The sequence below is a fragment of the Cotesia typhae genome, unplaced genomic scaffold, assembly GCF_013202065.1.
Source record: "Cotesia typhae breed Kobodo isofemale line unplaced genomic scaffold, CoteBio_Ctyphae scaffold_45, whole genome shotgun sequence".
NCBI classification, from domain to species: Eukaryota; Metazoa; Arthropoda; class Insecta; order Hymenoptera; family Braconidae; genus Cotesia; species Cotesia typhae.
Genome location: NW_027423777.1, coordinates 3,258,566 through 3,278,214, shown reverse-complemented (window position 1 = coordinate 3,278,214; position 19,649 = coordinate 3,258,566). Strand labels below are relative to the sequence as shown.

The window sequence follows — 19,649 nt, the reverse complement described above, 5'->3', positions numbered from 1 at the left end:
CAATAAAGAACCCGTTATTTCGAGAAAACTTCTACGAACCTAAAAAGCTTTCTCTTTGAGCTACTTTTAAGCCAAATCGGTCGGTTAGTTTCAAAATGGCGGGGCTTAAGCATTTCTAAATTTGAATATTGCTCAATAATCGCTTTCGTTTTATTGCATTCTGATCGAATTGGATGTTAATAAAAGGTTATAAAAAAATTGGGGAACTAAATTGCAGACCATATGAGCTCTTCATGCATAAAATTTTAATATTTAGGAAGTTTTTGATCATAAAAAGAGAAGAAATACTGAAAAATCAATTTTTGATTAGCTTCAATCTTATCAATAGCCGCCATTTTTAAGCTAATCAATTGATTTGCTTGCATTTTAAACTAGAGCCTCTAAACAGACTCTAGAACATTTCTCTTCAGTTTCATTGACTACTTTTCAAAATTGGAGGTATAATGGTCATATTATTAAATTCACTATTGGTAATTTTATAAAAACTCCTTAAATTGAAATTTCGACATTTGATTTACAATTTCAAGACTTTGTAATTAATTTCTAAGATCGGTAAATTTTTTTTGTGTTGTACATCGGCAGTAGAACAATTTAGCGACAAAAAATTTATCAAAAAACTAGAAAAAAGTCCATTTTTTGAAATTTTTATGAATATTTGTTATAGGAGGCGGGGTTTAGTAGTGGTTGCTAAGGTAGGGTTTGGTTGCTGGGCAACTGTTGCTAAGGGGCGTGGTTAGGGCCTCTAGGGGCGTGGCTAAGATAAAAAAAAAGCCCAAAAATGCCTAAAATTAGGAACTAAAGTTGTTTTTAATATTTTTTTTTGACAATTTTACTTCAAAAAAGAGGAAATAAATAAATAAACTGGACAATTAACGAAAATATTTTCAAATTAGTCAATAGTAAAATTTTCTTCTTCACTCAAAGTACTTAATACAATTTTGAACAATCAATTTATCTCGATCGAAAAAGACAATATTGATAAAAATAAATAATTCTTTCAATATAAAATTTTGTGAAGATGTTATTAAAAATAACAAGCGGAGTTAAAGAGGTGGAGCGAAAACATTGTACATTGTTCATCGTATATTGTGGATAATAAAATTTTATATTTCAAAGTAATAAAGACAGTAAATATTCCGAATCACTTCTGAATACCAGGGGCAGTAAAAACACAACAGAAATATGAAACCGACGTATTTGTGAGTGTTTTCTTATATCTGTAAAGGTGAAAAAAAAAAAAAAAAAAAAAAAAAGTATGTATATTTTTTTTACGGATGAATAAATGGAACTGCATCTGGCACAGGTTGTCGTAACATTGAATTGTTTAGCGGAAGGATATTCCTAGATTTAAAAACCAGGAAACTGTGAGAAAAGTAATTGGAGCAACCGCAGGTGTGGATTTTAGGAGCAATCCAACCGGAAATTCAGTTTCAGTTATATAGACGCTGGAATTGCACTTCACGAATTTCGCGTAATGTTTAAGGGCAATAAAGACAGTATGTCACATGTTCGAGTTAAATAAATTTAGATCTAGGTTAATTTAAACACTGTCGTTACATATTTTGGTTTAAAGCGTTTTACTTTATTCTGGTAGATATTTTATCGACTGTAATACTTTTGTATTTTCGGTTCATTAACTTACAGATTATGGAGTAATTTTAGATTTGCAGTGGCTCTATTTTGAATAAATTTCAATTTTTTTATTCAACTTCTACTTAGATAAAAATATACAAATTTATGTTTAAAAAATCAGCGCGATAAAAATTTTTTTAGGGCTTACTCGAGAATATTAAAAGTTTAGAATATTAAAAATTAAATTTTCCAATAGTTTATTTAGCAGTTAAAAAATAATGTACATTTAAAAATTTTTAATTTAAAATTTTGATTTATAATAGTCGCAAAAGAGAAAACATTTTAAGCTACTTGTAAAGTTTTCAAAATTCAAGCAAGCTTTGAAAAATTTTTTTATTGAGCTAATCTTTTTCGAAAGCTCTTAATACATTATAAACTAACATGTTTTCATGATAAACTTGAAGAAAAAAAATATTCAAGTTTTCGCGCCACATTTTTGAATTTAGTTCTCAGTTTCACCGTTAGGTGGCTTTTTTTCTCTCGCTAGCAGAATATAGTCTTACTAGAGTATATATAAGGAAAGAATTTTTTTTATTATTCAAGAGCGGTTGATGAAGTATTAGTTAAGAAATTATCCGACTGCAGTGAAATAATAACTAATTATTGCAATTAAAAAAAAAAAATTTTTTTTAACACGATACACTAACGTACTTCACGATAAAACTTGACGAAAAAAATTGTGGATATTTTTGCGCCAATATTTTTAAAATTAGTTCTTGGTTTTGCCGCTAGGTGGCTACGCCCTCTTGCTAGCAGAAAAATCTTGCAGGAGTATATATAAGGACCGGAATTTTTTTTTTTTTTTTTTCTCTATTGTTTAAGAGCGATTAGTGAGTTCTTGACAGACAATTTGGTTAAAAATGAATCAAATTACCAAGAAATCACATTAAACAATTGTAAATATGAATTTTCATCAAAATGGCTCCAATAAAGTGCAATGAGTACTTAAAACAATATGTAATTCTAATGAAAATTTGAATGAGAATGTAAATGAAAATATGAGCAGAATATCAGCTCTGAATATGATTAGAGAATCGTAAGCTTAAAGAGCAAAGAGTCGAACAATAGAACCGAGTTGGCTTAGTTTTAGATAACCGATAGCGGTTGTAGCACTCTTAATAATCTGGGATGCCCATTAACGATGGAACTCACTCCGGATAGAAGGAGAACAAGAATGAGAATCCACTCATCTACATTTATAACCCACATGATATCACCAGATGGAGATGCAGATATGTGCGACAGAGACACTCACAGCTTAAACCGCTATAATGTGGGGTAGATAAATCAGTTGATCATCGCAGCCCGTAAGAAGGATGGGGCTGATAATATTAAGGCTGAGAAGTTGCATCAGAATCCACCAATATCCGGTGTATCTCCGTGTAATCAAGTACTCGCTCGAGAACTCATAGAGATCAGCTTTAATGTGATAACATGATTCGATCAGCTTCTATTCTAATTTTACTGGTACCTTTGTCCGTGATGTTTCAACTTTTAGATTCTTTTGTAAGCTAGTACTTAAAAAAACCTTTTTTCATGGATTTCGTGATCTGTTTATAGTTAATCTTTGATAATTTATATCTCCGTGATTATGGGAGCTAGCCAAATATTATTTGAACAAAAGTTGTAGCTAAAAGTCTCTTCTTTAACACAAATTTTGTCCGGTTTCTTTATTTTAATTAGATTCCAAGTTATGAATTTTTAAAGGTCACTTAAATTTTCAAATTTTAAACCTTCGTAATTCTAACTCAAATCCTAAAAATAGACGGCCAATTTACCCCAAAAAAATTCGTAAGTTTCGATTTTCAATAGAACCTATTGTCCCAGCCGAAATCACGTTTGATTTCCGAGCTTGCATATTTCCCCCAACAAAAACAGAGCTTGGAACAAAAAATATCGTTGACACAAAATAACGAAAAGGGACAGCAAAAAAACTAAATCATTGATAAAAGGAAAAAAAAACGATATACAATAATTTGAGCTGACATATCAGAAAGAAATATCATTTTTTCCATAACTCACATCGACAAAAAGAGTGACTTCTCGGTTACATGGTACGTATAAATGTAAACCCTCGAGAAATGTCGCGGGTGTGTTCGACTCCGACCCGGGAGTAGGTGGCTGTCAGCAATACTTTTGTTTATTCCAATAAAAGGGGATGAAGAGGACAGAAGAGAAGTAAAGAGTACAACTACGTCTTCCATTCTATTTTATTCTGTATATTCTACATCCAGGAGAGAAAATCCCAAACTAGACCAGCTGATCAATGTGTTAAGGATTGCGCATAGATTTCTCGAGCCTGTTCGCTCATCTGTGACTAGTCTCCTGCTTCAATATTCTCGTGATAGTCGAGATCACTAAGAGGGTGTCGAGGTAAGAAGAAAGGAGGGCGAACAAAACCCAACAAAGTCACGGGAAAAATAAAATTCAATGGGGATTGAAAGAACACCAACACCGGAGAAAAATAACCCAGTAAAAGTGAGGAGCTGGTGATAAGCAGCGAGGAGATTAGATACCAGAGACAGGATTGCGCTGAGGTTGATGTATGCCTGATTGAAAGTCCATTCTTGATATTAGAAATACTATTTTCTCTTTCTGTTTTTATTTTCTTGCTTTGTTTTGCGCGGATTTTATTTTATGGTGCCCATGTTTTAGTTTGTTTACTTTTGAACTTTTTTGGAAGATTGTTTGATTGTTTATAATGATGAAAAATATTACTATATTTGACGCAAAAATAAAGTTTGTTAGTGATGTTCAAATTTTGAACTTTTGGGCAAACTTGAAAAATTCATAACTTGGAAATTTATAAAAATTAAGAAACCGGTCAAATTTTAACTTAAAGGAGAGACTTAAAGCTACAACTTTTGTCTCAACAATATTTTTCTAACTCCTATAATTACCGAAATATTAATTGTTGAAAATTAATAAAGTCCAAATTTTTTATATTTCTAATATTTGAACAATCTTTAAAAATTCATATCTTTGAAACAAATCAAAATTAAGAAATTGAACAAATTTTCTGTGAAAAAAGAGACTTGAAGCTACAACTTTTATCCCAACAATTTTTTTGTAACTGCTGTAATTACCGAGAAATTAATTGTCAAAGAATAATAATGAAGTTGGTATTAATAATATCTAAATTTGCAACTTTTGAAAAAATTCATAACTTTGGTTCAACAGATTTTTTTTCCTGAATTTTTTTTAACATAAGTAAGCCTTAAACTAGAAATAACTTGAGTACAAGTTAAATAAAATTTTTGAATGTAGAATGTAACAAAAGTTGAAACAAACTTGCGATCGGATTCCTGATCATTGGCATTTCATGGATGTCAACGGTTAAAATATGTAAAGTTAGATAGGAGAAATGTCGGAGGAGAGTAGAGGCAGCAAAAAAAGAGTGTAAAATTTCCTGCTTAAACATAAATTTTGCCACTCGTATATATCGATCCGAATAAAAGTTTAACATCGGTAAATGCGACGACTGCGCGAATATTGAGGATGCTTTTTTGTCACGACTAACGAGTTAAAACTAAAACGTGCTTCATAGAAGGCCTGTAGTGTTCGATAGGAGAGAGCTTTAGACATATTGATAATATATATTGATCAAGTGCATTTAGTCAATATCAATACCGATTATCAAAAAGGGAAAATAAATGACCGAGTGGAAGGTTTTATAAATACTTTCAAATATTTCTGTTGTTTACCGAGGCATTATCTCCCTGTAAAATCCATTATACATTCAACATTGAGAATTCAGAATTCATCCTCCCCGCCTTTTCACTTCTCTCCGCGATGTTACGTCAACTGGTATCTTAATTCCGTCTTCAAATTATCATTCTAGGTCGAAAGAGATAATATCCCATTATCACGAATTATAAGTGAGCAGTAAAAAAAACAAATTTCAACAGAAATGCTAATTGTCTTAATTTTTTATCGATATTTGACAATTATTTCTCGATTTAAAATTACCATTGAGATTATTATTCGAAATTAATTAATAATTATTTATTTTTGACAATTTATATTTCGGCAATTTTAAGAGATAGAAAAAAATTGTTCAGACAAAAATTATAGCTTAAAGTTTCATCTTTAGGATAAAATTTGTCCGGTTTCTTAATTTTGATTCAGTGATAAGATATGAATTTTTAAAGATTGTACAAAAGTTAAAAATTTGAACTTCATTAGTCAACCTTATTATTAACTTTGATAATTAATATCTCGTAAATTATAGAAGCTAGAAAAAAATTGCTTAAACAAAAGTATCTAAGTAAATTCAAAGTATCTTCTTTGACACAAAACTCATCCGGTTCCTTAATTCTCATTAAAGTCCAAGTTATGAATTTCAAAAGTTAAAATTTACCAACCCTTTATTCTCCGCAAACTACAAAGCAGTATTAGCGATAAAAAAGATTTGAATAATCTCTACCGAAGCATAAAAAATGTAAATTCCTCGGGCAAAGAAAAGCGAGCGTATCTCGGCGTTATCGTCTTACCAAAAATCCAAAGCATATGATTGGCCATAAATTTAAGCGATTTCAAGGCGAAATCACTTAGCGGAGCATAAAACCGAAAAGTTGAGCAGTAGACCCTCGTCATCGAGGAATAAAAATAAAAGTAACGGAAATTTAAACCCCAAAAAGGTCAATTTGTATAAGACCGATTATCTTTATAGATTTAACGATTCGATTTATGATTCGATCTATCTTGAAAATAATTCCGAATCCCGACAGATAGACCAGATAATACACAACGAATACCAAATAACAGAAACAGTGAAACGTTCTCGTTTATGATACTCGCAGCGCGGAGTATCCTTTTTAGTAATATTTTCTCCTTTTATATTTTTACTCCGGATTACCAGAGATCCTCGCACTCCGTCCCACTCTGTCCTACACTGTACCGATAACCAAAACGAAAACGAATATCGATGGTTTCATCCTTCCATAGTTCCTCTACAGCTTCTCACACACTCCCAGTATTATTCAATTTAGATTTTTTTATATCTTTTTTTCATAAAGTCACCCGTGGGAAATCGATTTTCGATATTGTGTGCTCACGTCCACCAATCTACCGCCCGATATATATTTCGTATCGACGCCACCTTGTGGCTTATGAAACCAAGTATCAAATGTACAATTTTTAGTTTCAACCATTCTTGCACTTACTTTTTTTTTTTGTTCTAAAACATTTATTTTCAATGGTTGGTGTGAAATCGAAATGATTTTTTCTATTTTAATAGAGCTCGATCTATTTTAGAGGATAATTAGTTATTGACGGTAGAAATTATGGAAATTGCTAATTATCTGCTTAATTTGATCGATAACAACTAAAATAATGATTTATACCAATTTTTTGTTTGATTTTTCAATTTCGCAAAATTAAGTGTTGGGTCATAAAATTTGGTGTGTAGATCATAAATTTTAGCATTAAATGTTTGGTATGCGAAATTAAGTGTTGAGGTTACAAATCATGGTGTTAAAGTCACAAATTTTGGTGTAAGGGTCACGATTTATTGTTGTTTGGCGTTTAAGTCATGAATTTGAGGATTTGAGTCACAATTAAATGTTATTTAGTGTTATGGTCACAAATTGAGATGTCAAAGCCACAAATTACAGTGTTGTGGTCATAAATTTTGGTGTTTGGGTCACTAATAAAGATTTTGATCACAAATTTTGATGCTCAGGTCATTGATATCGTGTTTTGGTCACTAACGTAATTTTTGGATCGTAACTTTAACTGTTAGAGTTATGAAATTTGGTGTTTGGATTACAATTTATTAATATTTATTGTTTTGGAGACAAGTTGAGTGTTCAAGTTACAATTTACGGAGTTATAGTCATGAAATTTGCTGTCTGGGTCACTTAAATTAATTATTGGGTCATAATCCTATTCAGTTATGAATTTAAAATGTTTATATAAAAAATTAAGGTTTTTGATCATGAATTTTGGTGTTAGTATGACTAATATAAATTTGGATCACAAATATTGACATTTAAGTCACAATTTTTGGTTTTTAGACTAAAGATTCCATTATAGTCGTAAATTAAAGTGTTTGACTTCCAAATAAATCCAATTTCTCACCAATATTTAAAAACAAAAATACCCAAGCTATAAAAACTTTCAACAATTCCAAATTATTGTTTCCCATATCATCCCGATCCAGCATAAATAAATATTTAATGATAAGATAATTTAGAGGAATGGAAAACCGCAGTGAATATGAATAATAAAACAATTGTTAAATGATGAATTACTTTACAAGCGGGGTATTATTTTTTAAGTACAGACTACCGAGTTACATTGAATATTTGACGACTCGCAAAATTAAAAATAAACAAAAGGTTAATTCGGTTAAAAAACAGAACAAAGCGAGAGAATAATCACATAATATATGATACATAATAATATATGGTATTGTATGGTTATAATTACCTCGTAAAAAGCACCAAGTGGCATAACAAGACACGCAACCATGAGATCGGCCACGGCGAGGCTGACGATTAAATAATTAGCTACTGATTGTAAATTTTTCTCTATTACTATTGCGGCTATCACGAACACGTTACCTGTAATATAAATTGGGTTAAGTTTGTGATTGAACATAAATCATGATGAAAATGGGAAAAAGGGTGTTTTAATAATTGAAATACGGATTTCATTTAATCACGGTTCTTCATTGCGAAACAAAATTAACAATGCGTAGGATAAAAGTTTTTGGATTTCCTTTGTTTAAAGGGAGAATCGAGAAATAATTACCTGACGCTTATCCCGATTGGGGGAAAAGTTTTAACTGTTTTTTTTTTTTTTTTTTTTTTTGAATCTCACATCCCAGTCCGTTATTTATGTTTGAATGAAAATTTATAATTAATTTTTGCTTATGTTCTGGTGATGGGATGATAAAAGTAGATCGTTGATAAGGAGTAATGTTGAAAAAAAATTTTTAAAATCCAAAAGGGCTTTCCATAATGAAATTGATTGAAATAAAATAATAAATAACAGTTAACACTGCTATGGTTTAATGGCATTATAATTCTAAGGTGAGGAAAATAAATACTATAATAAAATATGTATACACACGGAAAAAACAACTGTGTAAAATTTACAGAAAATAATCTTCAAAATTTCCACAGTATATATTCTTTAAAATTTACAGAAAAAATATTTAATTATTACGCGTGAGTTTACGTGAAAACTACGTATTTTTTTTTTTTTGTAAAATTTACAGATAAATTCTATGAAATCTTTCTGATTAAAAAAAAAAGTATTGAGACAAAGAAGAAATTTTTTTTTACTGATTATAAAAAAATAATTTGTCTTGAAGTAGACTGTAAAAAATGAGAAAAATTAAAATTTTTGAAAAAAATGAAAAACCGTGATATAAATTAGTTTGCAATGATGCTGACTCAAGTAATGCTTTTTAAATAATTACAATAAATTTTTAGTAATAATAACAGAAAAAGTTATATTATAATTACAGACTGAATTTATTAAATTAACAGAATTTACCACATAAAAATAACATAGTACTGTAAATATTACATGAGTCGACTTATAGATAGAATTTTGTAAATTTTACAAATTTTTCTATAAATTTTACAACGTATTTTTTCCGTGTAATCTTATGAACGTGGACTTGGCGCTATTATTTACAGTGGAACCGTTTTTGTTCGGATTTATTAATTCCTACGAAAATAGAGTCAATTTTATTAAATCCCGTGAGAGCATTCCAATTTACTTTAAATCTTTCAGATTTCATTATAAAAATTATTTCATTGCTAAAAAATGACGATGCAGCAATTCTATTAATTTTTTCATAAAAAACAATGTAAATTTATTTTGCTCTTTCAACACTATTGTCTTGACTAAGATTGAAGATACACCAATAAAACAAACTTCGTATATTTTATCACCGAAAAAAAAAATCTCCACAATTATAATGAGAAAACTTTTAAATAAATAATGAGTTCATGAATTAATAATTAAACTGTAATTAAAAAATACCAGACAGCGGATTAAAATACGTCAAACTATGATAAATATGTATCATAGAAGTTAAAGTAATTACAAATGTAGACAATAAAGTTAAAAGTGAGTTATTGTGAATAATTAACTTTGATATAAATTTACTATAGAGAATAATTTCTCAAATTATTTATACATAAAGGAAGTATAAAAGGAGAAGTAGACGTTTTTATGTTTTAATATAAAGTTACTTTTTTAAAGATCTTAGTCAAAAGCCGTCTTGATTAATACATCAAGAAGCTTCTTTTGTAAACCCAAAGTTAATTATTTTTATTTCTCTCATTCATTTTTACCTCTTACTGACATCGCCGAGATTAATTTACGGTCCAGTTATTCCATCTATACACTGTCCCATAATTACATTTTGATTCATAATTTAGATTTTACGTTCCATTTAAATCGAATATCTTTCAAATCGCAGACTAATTATTTTTCATATTTTTTTTTTTTTTTTTTCGATTGCATTCATTAAAAAAAAAAACATTGTCCAACGATGACTCGAGAGAAACACATTGTGTTAGAGATTTTTAAATTGAAAACTAAAATAAAAATAAATTGAATTTTAAATTGACATTTGGTGTAATTTCGTTTCATAATTGAATTCAGTAGAAGGAGAAATATTTCGAATAAATATATATAAATTTTACCGCGGGAGACTGAGAAATAAATTACGAATTTTCTCAGTGCATTGCTGCGCTTTTTCTTTTTTTATTCTATGTGAATTCACGGAAATTAATTATCTACAAGTATTTCTCGCGCGTTAAATAGAAAACATATTGCCGGAAACTTTTACAATCCGATACCTTCCAGCAACACTAGAACGGTCAATTGCAAGGTATAGCACTTTTGTTTTATTTTTCTATCGAATTGCGGAATTTTGAGTAGAAAAAAAAGGGGTTAAATGGGGGTAACTTCACGGAAAAAATACGTTGTAAAATTTATAGAAAAGTTTGTAAAATTTACAAAATTCTATCTATAAGTCGACTTATGTAATATTTACAGAACTTATTATGTTATTTTTACGTGGTAAATTCTGTTATTATAAATCTCTAAATTTAATAAATTCAGACTGTAATTATAATATAACTTTTTCTGTTATTATTACTGGAAATTCATTGTAATTAATTAAAAAGCATTACTTGAGTCAGCATCATTGCAAACTAATTTATATCACGGTTTTTCATTTTTTTCAAAAATTTTAATTTTTCTGATTTTTTACTGTCTACTTCAAGACAAATTATTTTTTTATAATCAGTAAAAAAAAATTTCTTCACATATGATAATAATTTTAAATTTACTATTAACAGATTATTATTTAGATTTTTAATCAATAATCAAAGATAATTTTAATTGAAGAAGTTACTCTCCAACGATCACATAATATTCTTATAGTCGTGAATAAAAAAAAGTATTGAAAAGTATCGGATTAACTAGAAAACCAATACTTTTTTCTTTGTCTCAATACTTTTTTTTTTAATCAGGAAAATTTCATAGAATTTATCTGTAAATTTTACAAAAAAAAAAAAAAATACGTAGTTTTAACGTAAACTCACGAGTAATAATTACATATTTTTTTTGTAAATTTTAAAGAATATATACTGTGGAAATTTTGAAAATTATTTTCTGTAAATTTTACACAGTTGTATTTTCCGTGCACTTATTTTTTAATTACAACTTCTGAAGTAAAAGGGCAATAAAAATTATTTTATTGATTTTTTACTAGAACTAAACTAAAAAACAGGAAAGAAACCAAGTCTCAAATAATAATTATTATTTTAATTATCAAAAATCTTTTTACTGTTAAAATAGGGCAAGACGGTAATTGCGAAATGAAGTAAAAAATGTGTTAGCTGACAAAGTTCCGAGGTATTATCAAGACTTATACCAATGTTAATATAATAATTAATAAAACTTTGGAAAAATTAATACTTTTGAAGAGTCATTTAAGTGAAAAAACATAAAATAAAAATCGTGAAAAAAAAAAATTGATTGGTGGTTGTAAACATTCGTAAATAATATACAAAACTATTCACTGGGTGATGTTTAGTTCGTTTGAATGGTGGTTATTTAATGCAAATTCATTGAGGTGGAAGATCAATAGACCAATCACGAAAGAGAGCCAAGTGTACAAGAAGGTCAGCTCTTTGAAAGTTTAGTTTCAAAGTGGCCTTGTGCCGTGTTGAGCTGACAGTTTCCAACGTTCAATTATACTGGAATTATACTTACAAATAGCTGATTTTATAATAAAATAAAATTAGCATGTCGGTATGTGTTATTGAGAGCTTTAGCTTTATAACAATAATAAAAATATATTTTACTTACATTTGTATGATCTCTGAGATCATACAATTACTTGAAAAATAAGTACCCACACACTAGATTTATTTTAAAATATCAAAAATTCGCAAAATAAAAAAATAATTACAATTGATTTTAACTTTAAATTTAAATTTTGAAGGAAGGAAGTAAGATGGAGTAAAATTGATAGAATACTTTTTTGTAGAAAATAAAATTCTCCATAAAAAAGATCTGATTTAGTTTTTTCATATTTTCAATATTTGACCCAGAATTTTGAATCAAAATTTGAACAACTGAGACTCTAAAAAAAAAAAATTATTTTTTAATTTATTAATAATAATAATAATAATAATAATAACTCACCAATAACAGTGATGAGAATGAGAAGTCCGAGAACAACGGCGGTGAGAATCTCCGAAACATCAAAAGAGGATGATCCGTCGATAGATGAAACGTTTCCAGTACTGTTGATCTCGTTAATTGCAGCGTCCATTTTTAAATAATCTTTTCTTTTTTATCGAGTTAAGTTAGCTCTTCTTCGGTTGTTTTAATTTATCGTTTTAATAAAAAAGAGTATCATCTGTTGGTCGTTAATTTACGAGTCATTATAGATAGTTGGAGTTTTAAAGTTGTTGTTGGGAGATTAAGTAGTTAACTAGGTTGCATTTTTTTACAATATACTTTAAACCGGTAAACTTCTTACCCGGTGGTATGTACCGATTCGGTACTAAGGATCTGTTCTGTGTTCTGGCTATGGCTAATGGACTTTTTGTTTGGAGCTTTTATCTGGTGATCTGTCTTGGGCTCGTTTAGCTGCACAACTGATCTAGGACTCCATAAATACCTTATCGCTATCGCAGTAATTGTACTGGGAACAACACCCGGGACCTTTTGCAACTTTTTGACCGATTGAACGAGTTTTCCTCAACTTTATTTCCCTGGGACTTTAGTGCTGCCATTTTCTAGAGGATCTGAAACAGTTTTTAGGGTTTAGTTTTCTTTGCTCGTTTTTGAAAAGGGTTTTTATTAAATTTTACTTATAATAAATCATGATTTAGGTCATTTTTTGGTAAATAAGTCTATTAAGTATTAAAATTCCCTTAAAATTATAAGTTTTTTGACTTAGGTCAATGTTGAAAAATTCACTCTGTAAAGTTTCATTAAGATCCCTTCAAAATTATAAGAATAATCCATGTTATTAAATTTTGATACTTTTAAAATTGATAAGACCTGTTTACTGCGAAATTATTGATCGATTGAGTTTCTATTGAAGAAGAATCAGGGTGATGGTTCAAAAAATAAGTTAACGAAGTTTTATCAACATTTTTTCAAAATTTAAAAAAAAAATGCAAAATATCAAATTTTAACAGCTCAAAAATGGTTAATACTAATAATTTAAAAAATAATTGTTTAAATAATAGGTTGTCATTCAAAAATAAATTTTGTAAAGTTCCATTGCAACTTCTTCAGAAATATCAGAAGAATGCACTGTATCAAATTTTGATACTTAAAAAATAGTTTATACCTATAATATCGAAAATAATTGATCAATTTTTTTTATTTTGAAGAATAACCTAGATCAATATTTAAAAAATGAGACTACAAAGTTTCATTAAGATTCCTTCAATATTATAATAACAATTTATAGTGTAAAATTTTGATACTTGAAAAATTTTTGATCCACAATTTCGGAAAAAATTAATTTATTAAGTTTGTTTTGAAGCGATCTAAATTATCGTTAAAAAATGTCCTAAAAATTTGATTACGATTTTTAAAAAAATTTAAAAATTATTTATTGCATCAAAATTTAATTCTTCAAAAGAAACTTTTGTAAAAATTTCAAAACATCGTTAAAAAAAAGACAAATCTAATAAAATTGTTCATAAATCCAGTCTTGTAAGTACAGAGAGGTTACCAAAAAAAAAAAGTAAAAGTTTATCGATATGCAAATGACAATATTAATAATGATAAACAGGCGTAAACTCTTAGCATCGAGTGTCACGGTCTACGTCAAAAATAATTGATGTACTCGGTTAAAGTGCCTCGACGTTGATAAAGTGAGTGTTTTATCTGGCATAAGTAGATGATAACACTCCTTACTTTTTATTATTTATATCATTGTACATTAAAAAAAAAAAAAAGGAAATAAAAAAATAACTTCCCTTTTATTCGACAAAACTGAAACTTAAAATTGCGTTAGAGCCAAACAAATGTTTGTCGTCTTCAGTTATCGGGCGGAAAGTTACCGTCATTAGGAGAAAAACATTAAATGTTTGGGATGTAATCGAAGGCCGTTATAAGTGTGGAAGAAACTTTCTGTTTTCAGTTAAACTAAAAGATTCTCGAGCCATTAAGTTTCTGATGGGCATCGATCGCTGTTCGATTCCGCTCCACTGGAAAACTTTAATTTTATTTAGTTTCAAGTAACCCCACCATTTATTTATCGTTGGACAAAGGGGGCTTTATTTCGCGATAAAAAATTATAAATAAATAAGTAGAGGATAAAAAATTGTGAAGGTTGCAAGCGTTCTTAAAAAAACAAAAAAAAAAAAAACAATATTAAACAAAGAAAAGGCAAAGAAACAAAATGGAGACGGGGGTGGTGAAAAAGGTTGAGATCCTTTGCGGTTTCATCGTAGCTTGATAAATGATGTTGGAATAGTCGGCGGTTCTCTTTCTCTCAATTACTCTTCGTGTCGAGTGATTCCAGTTGGTTCGGCTTTAAATCCCATCTGCGGGTCTCGCACTATGCTACCTAACAGTAAAAGACTAAATAAATTGCTGACACATTATTATTGTCGGAGCTTGTTTCCAAATTCACGTTTTAGTCAAAAACTTATTAATCATTATACAATTTACAATGTACTACTCCAGGATAAGGGTCGTTACTTTCTTTGGATTCCACTCAATCGATTGTGATCGGGACGTGAGAAGTTTCTGTTGAATGTGGGAAAATATTTACACTGTAAATTGGTCTAACTATTTTCGAGGGATCCTAATGAAACTTTGTTGACTTGTTGTTTGGACGATAATCTTGCTCATTCTTCAATATAAAATAAATAGTTCAATAATTTCAGAAATTAAGGACATTAACTATTTTTGAGTCATCAAAATTTGATACTGTGAATTATTTTTGTCACACTGAAAGAATTTATATGAAAATTTGAAAACTTATTTTTTAAACAATTATTTTGGTCATTCTTTATTTTATAAAATATATATCAATAATATCGAAAATTACCGGCATTAACTAATTTTGAGTCAATAAAATTTGATAATGAATTGTTTTCAAAATTTTGAATTAATAATGATGAAACTTTGTTGACTTGCTTTTTATAGGATAATCTTTGGTCCCTTTTCAATAAAAAATAAATATTTTAATAATTTTAGAAATTAAGAACATTAATTATTTTTGAGTCATCAAAATTTGATACTATGAATTATTTTTGTCACACTAAAAGAATTTTTACGAAAATTTAGAAACTTATTTTTTTAACAATTATCTTGGTCATTCTTCAATTTAAAACGAATTGGAGAACATTTTCAAAAAATTCGGTTATTAGCTATTTTTGAAGTATCAAAATTTGATACTTAAAATTTTTCTTACAATTTTGAAGAAATCCTCATGAAACTTTGTAGACTTAATCTTTAAACATTTACCCAGCTTACTCTTCAAGATAATAAAAATTGATCAGTTACTTTCAAAATAATTAGTATAAACCATTTATCAAGCAATTTAAAATTAAAACTAGAAAAATTTTATTTTTTAATAATTGAATTTAAAAAAAAAAATTATTTCAATAATATTACTCCGAAGTTTTACAGAAAAAAAAAAAAAATTGTAAGCAATCAAAATTTAGGTTGTAGAGTAAATGTATCATTTACGATCTCTAGTGATGTGAAATAACATAAAGTAGACGAAAGTATGCCCCGATTGAACATTATCGTTGTCAGCAAGTAGCTGTGCATCATTCCAATACTTTTTGTTGAAATCCATCCTGGCAGACTGCCAAAAGCCAACAAGTGTGTATAACCTTTGCTTTTTTAAAAATCTATTTTCACATTCTGATCCTTTTTATTATTTTTTTTTTCCCCTCCGGGTGTAAAGCGTCAACTTTAGCCCCGCTGCGCTAAACAAAGTTTCCGCTTTACACCTTCGTCAGGGAAAAAAATAGTATACACTCCTCGGGAAGTAAATAAGAAAGCCTCAGATCACATGTTTGTTGACCTCGGCTTCGCCTCGGCCAACAATTACATGTGATCTGAGACATTTCTTACTTTACTTCCCTCGGTGTGTAATATACTATTTTTTTTTTTTCAACTCAACAATTCACATTTAACGTTTTACTCAGAGGTGAATCCGCTGCCAAATAACTATTCCAACCAAATCAATTCAGACCTGAAATTAAGCAGCTAATAATTTATTTATTAGATAATTTTAATTAATCCTTGAACTTCAAATGCTCGAGGTTATAATTGTGAAAGTGAACAGGCCTTGAAAACAAACTAAATCTAGTGTCTGCATAATTTTTTTCGGCCCGTTTAAATTATTCAAACGAATTAGTCGACTTTTTTTTAAGAGTTTATTTTACGGAGACTTGTAAAATTTTTTATTTTAAAATATGGTAAATATTAAAAGAAATCGATAAATAACAATGTATCGCCACTTTTTATCAATGCAGTAAATTTTCAATAACTTATTGAATATTGACAATGAATAAAAGTATTTTCACAAATTTTAACTTTTAACTCTAAATGAATTTGAATTGACTCGTTCGTTAGATTTTGAAAAATCTCAAAAATAAAATTTTCAATTTAAAAAAAATTTTTTTTTTCAAAAATTTTTGAATTTTTTTTTTCTCTCAAATTTATGAAGTCACTGATACAGAATGAAGAGAAAATGAAAAAAAAAAAAAAAAAAAAAAAAAAAAATTTCATTTTTATAAAAATCATTATTTTCAGATCGAAATTTTTGCTCCTTTAATTTTTTCAAAAATTTAATCAAGCGGAAAAAAAACAGTTGGCTGGATTAAATTGAAACTTCGTAGGGTTTTTGTGGGTATATTGAACAGTAAAACGCACACTTAACATTAGTGGTTTCCGCAATATTTTTGATTGGGCGCTTGATTTTCTAAAAAACCACAAAAAGCCCATTTTTGGTTGCTTTTTCAAATTCATGTAATGATTGAAAAAAAAAATTTTTTTTTTCAAAAATCAATAGCCAATCCTTGTAGAGAATTTATTCAAGTTTTTAAAACCAACCTTAAAATTTCTGTGCGATCATTGGTTGCTGAGATATTGGTAATCAAAGACAAAATGATCTTTTTCCATTCAAACACCAATATCACAGTGAGAAATACTCGTATTGAGATTTTTAAAAAACCAAATTAAAGCTGAATAACTAAGCTATCCAGTCCATATAAAGGTTAAGTCAAAAAATTTTTTTCTACGTCCTTAGATTAAAAAAAAAAAAACCAAAAAAATTTCGACAATTTTTTTTCGGTGGTTTTCTTAAGATCACTGCACCGTCACTCTTAATTAATGTAGTGATTTTTAAATCGCCCAACCTGTTGATATTTAGCATCTTAGTTGATGAAATCTTAAGTGCTCTCTAAGGCGGATTTTAATTTTCTTAACTGAACCACGACCTCATAAAATAAAATAAAACAAAATTAACCAGCGGTAAATAAAAAAAAAAGTGAAAATTACAATTCAAGGTTTTAAAATATTTATACCATTACAAACTTTATCAGTAACAACATGAACACATTTAATATCGCGGTGAATTTGTATTCATAAGAACCAGGAACTTAAACACGAGAAAGGAAGCCCTACTTATAAATTACATCGTAAAGTTACTCGCGACCCCGTTATCTGCCGGTTGATTGCATTTTCCGTCACTCATTGTTACAAAAATAACCATAACAATAACACTAACGATAAATTCAATTGATCAATTGTTTTTGTTATTAACAAGCAACTTTTTTGACAACGTTTTCGCCTTGACCAAATTGAATTCCATCAATTCAACCCCAGTTGAGGGAAAAATTGCAGTTAACCAAAAATATGTAATGAGAATCTTTAGACCGATAAATTTTCGCCCCTGTCCCGAGGGAGAAAACAGGAAAAGCCATATTATGAGTCGGGAAAAATTGTGATAATAGTGAAGAATATGTGGGAAATAGGGGACGTTGTATATCAGATGCGTTTCTTTAAGTGCTCGTTTATTCGACCACTAACTTCACAGAAGAGATTAATAAGAATAATTTACTCTAGTGTATCCATTATTGCCTAACTTTTGTATTCATTCATCGTTTGTTTGGTATTGATTTTCTTGTTGAAATTTAATAAAAGAATTTTCTTTTCATGGATTTATCTGAGAATTTCGACGGAAAGTTAATCAAATTTTTTTTTAACATTTTTCATTTTGAACAATATTGATCAATAAATACCGAAATTGTTATTGACAATTTTGGAAACGACAAAATTTGATACTATGATTTTTCTTAATAATATTCAAAGAATTTGAATGAAACTTTGTAGATTTTATCTATGCACAGAAACTTGGGTTACTCTTCAAAATGAAAAAAATTGATCAATTATTTTTAAAATTGTTTCTATTCATCACTATTTAAGTATCAAAATTTTATACTATGTATCCTTCTTATAATTTTAAAGAAATTCATGTGAAACTGAATAGTTTGGCTTCTTGAGTATTTTGATGTAGGTTATCCTTTTAAAATGAACAAAATCGATCGATTCTCTTTAAAAATATCGGTATTGAACATTTTTAAAGAGTCAAATTTTTATACCATGCATTATGTTTGTAATTTTGAAGAATTCTTGATGAAACTTTGTAGACATGATATTTGAACAATAACCTAGGACACTCTAGAATATCAACAAGATTTATGGATTATGTTCAAAATTATCGGTATTAATTATTTTTGAAAAATCAAAATTTGATCATAATTTGTTGTAACAATTTTGAAAGAATTTTAATGAAATGTGAAAGGCTTCATTTTTGAACTTTAACTTAAGTAACTCTTCAATGTGAAAATCGATTAATAATTTCCCAAATTATTAGTCTTGAACACTTTGAAGTATTGAAATTTGATAGATCCATTTTGCTAATAGTATTGAAAGAGCTTTAATCAAACTTCGTAGACTTATTCTTGGAACAATTACCTAGGTCTCTCTTCAATATTAATTTATTTAATCAATAACTTCCTTAATTATTGGTATCAACTATTTTCACTCCATCAAAAATAGGAAGATTGAGTGATTTTTGTCATCTGAACCGTTGAATAAAAGTCAACCTAATGGAAACAATATTGAGCGGATAATTTAATAAGTTACACTCGGATCGGTGTAACATTATCAATGCAGTACTAAAACGGATTAATAGTGTGACAGAAAGTCGATGTAAATCACAGAGTTTGATGGTTCGATCTCAACTCATGTAAACTTAATTGTAAATTTGCTGAGCTGTCATCCACGTATATCTATAGGCTGCATTGTAAGATGAACAAGCGAGGTTTAGTCAAGGATCTCTCGACAAGTTATAAATAATTTTCTGACAATTGCAACTAAAGGCTTTCTAATTCCTATAATAGATGCATATAAGACGCACTGTTGTAGTGATTATTATTATTATTATTGTTCTTGCAAATAAATGTATACATATATACATAAAG

At 28.6% G+C, this 19,649-nt stretch overlaps 1 protein-coding gene and 1 long non-coding RNA gene across 2 annotated transcripts in view; one reads left to right on the top strand and one right to left on the bottom strand.

Annotated features, from left to right (window-relative positions):
• LOC141536916 (uncharacterized) overlaps window positions 1-19,649 on the top strand; it is a 121,652-nt gene that overhangs the window by 76,947 nt on the left and 25,056 nt on the right. The gene's annotated exons all lie outside the window — the stretch shown is intronic.
• The window catches only part of 5-ht1 (serotonin receptor), a 42,816-nt gene that overhangs the window by 7,561 nt on the left and 15,606 nt on the right, over window positions 1-19,649 (bottom strand). The window contains exons 2-3 of the mRNA XM_074257714.1: window positions 12,316-12,923; window positions 8,065-8,198 (exon numbers count right to left, since the gene is read on the bottom strand). Coding sequence (XP_074113815.1) covers window positions 8,065-8,198; window positions 12,316-12,445 — 264 coding nt within the window. The 5' untranslated portion in view covers window positions 12,446-12,923. The remainder of the gene's footprint in view (window positions 1-8,064; window positions 8,199-12,315; window positions 12,924-19,649) is intronic.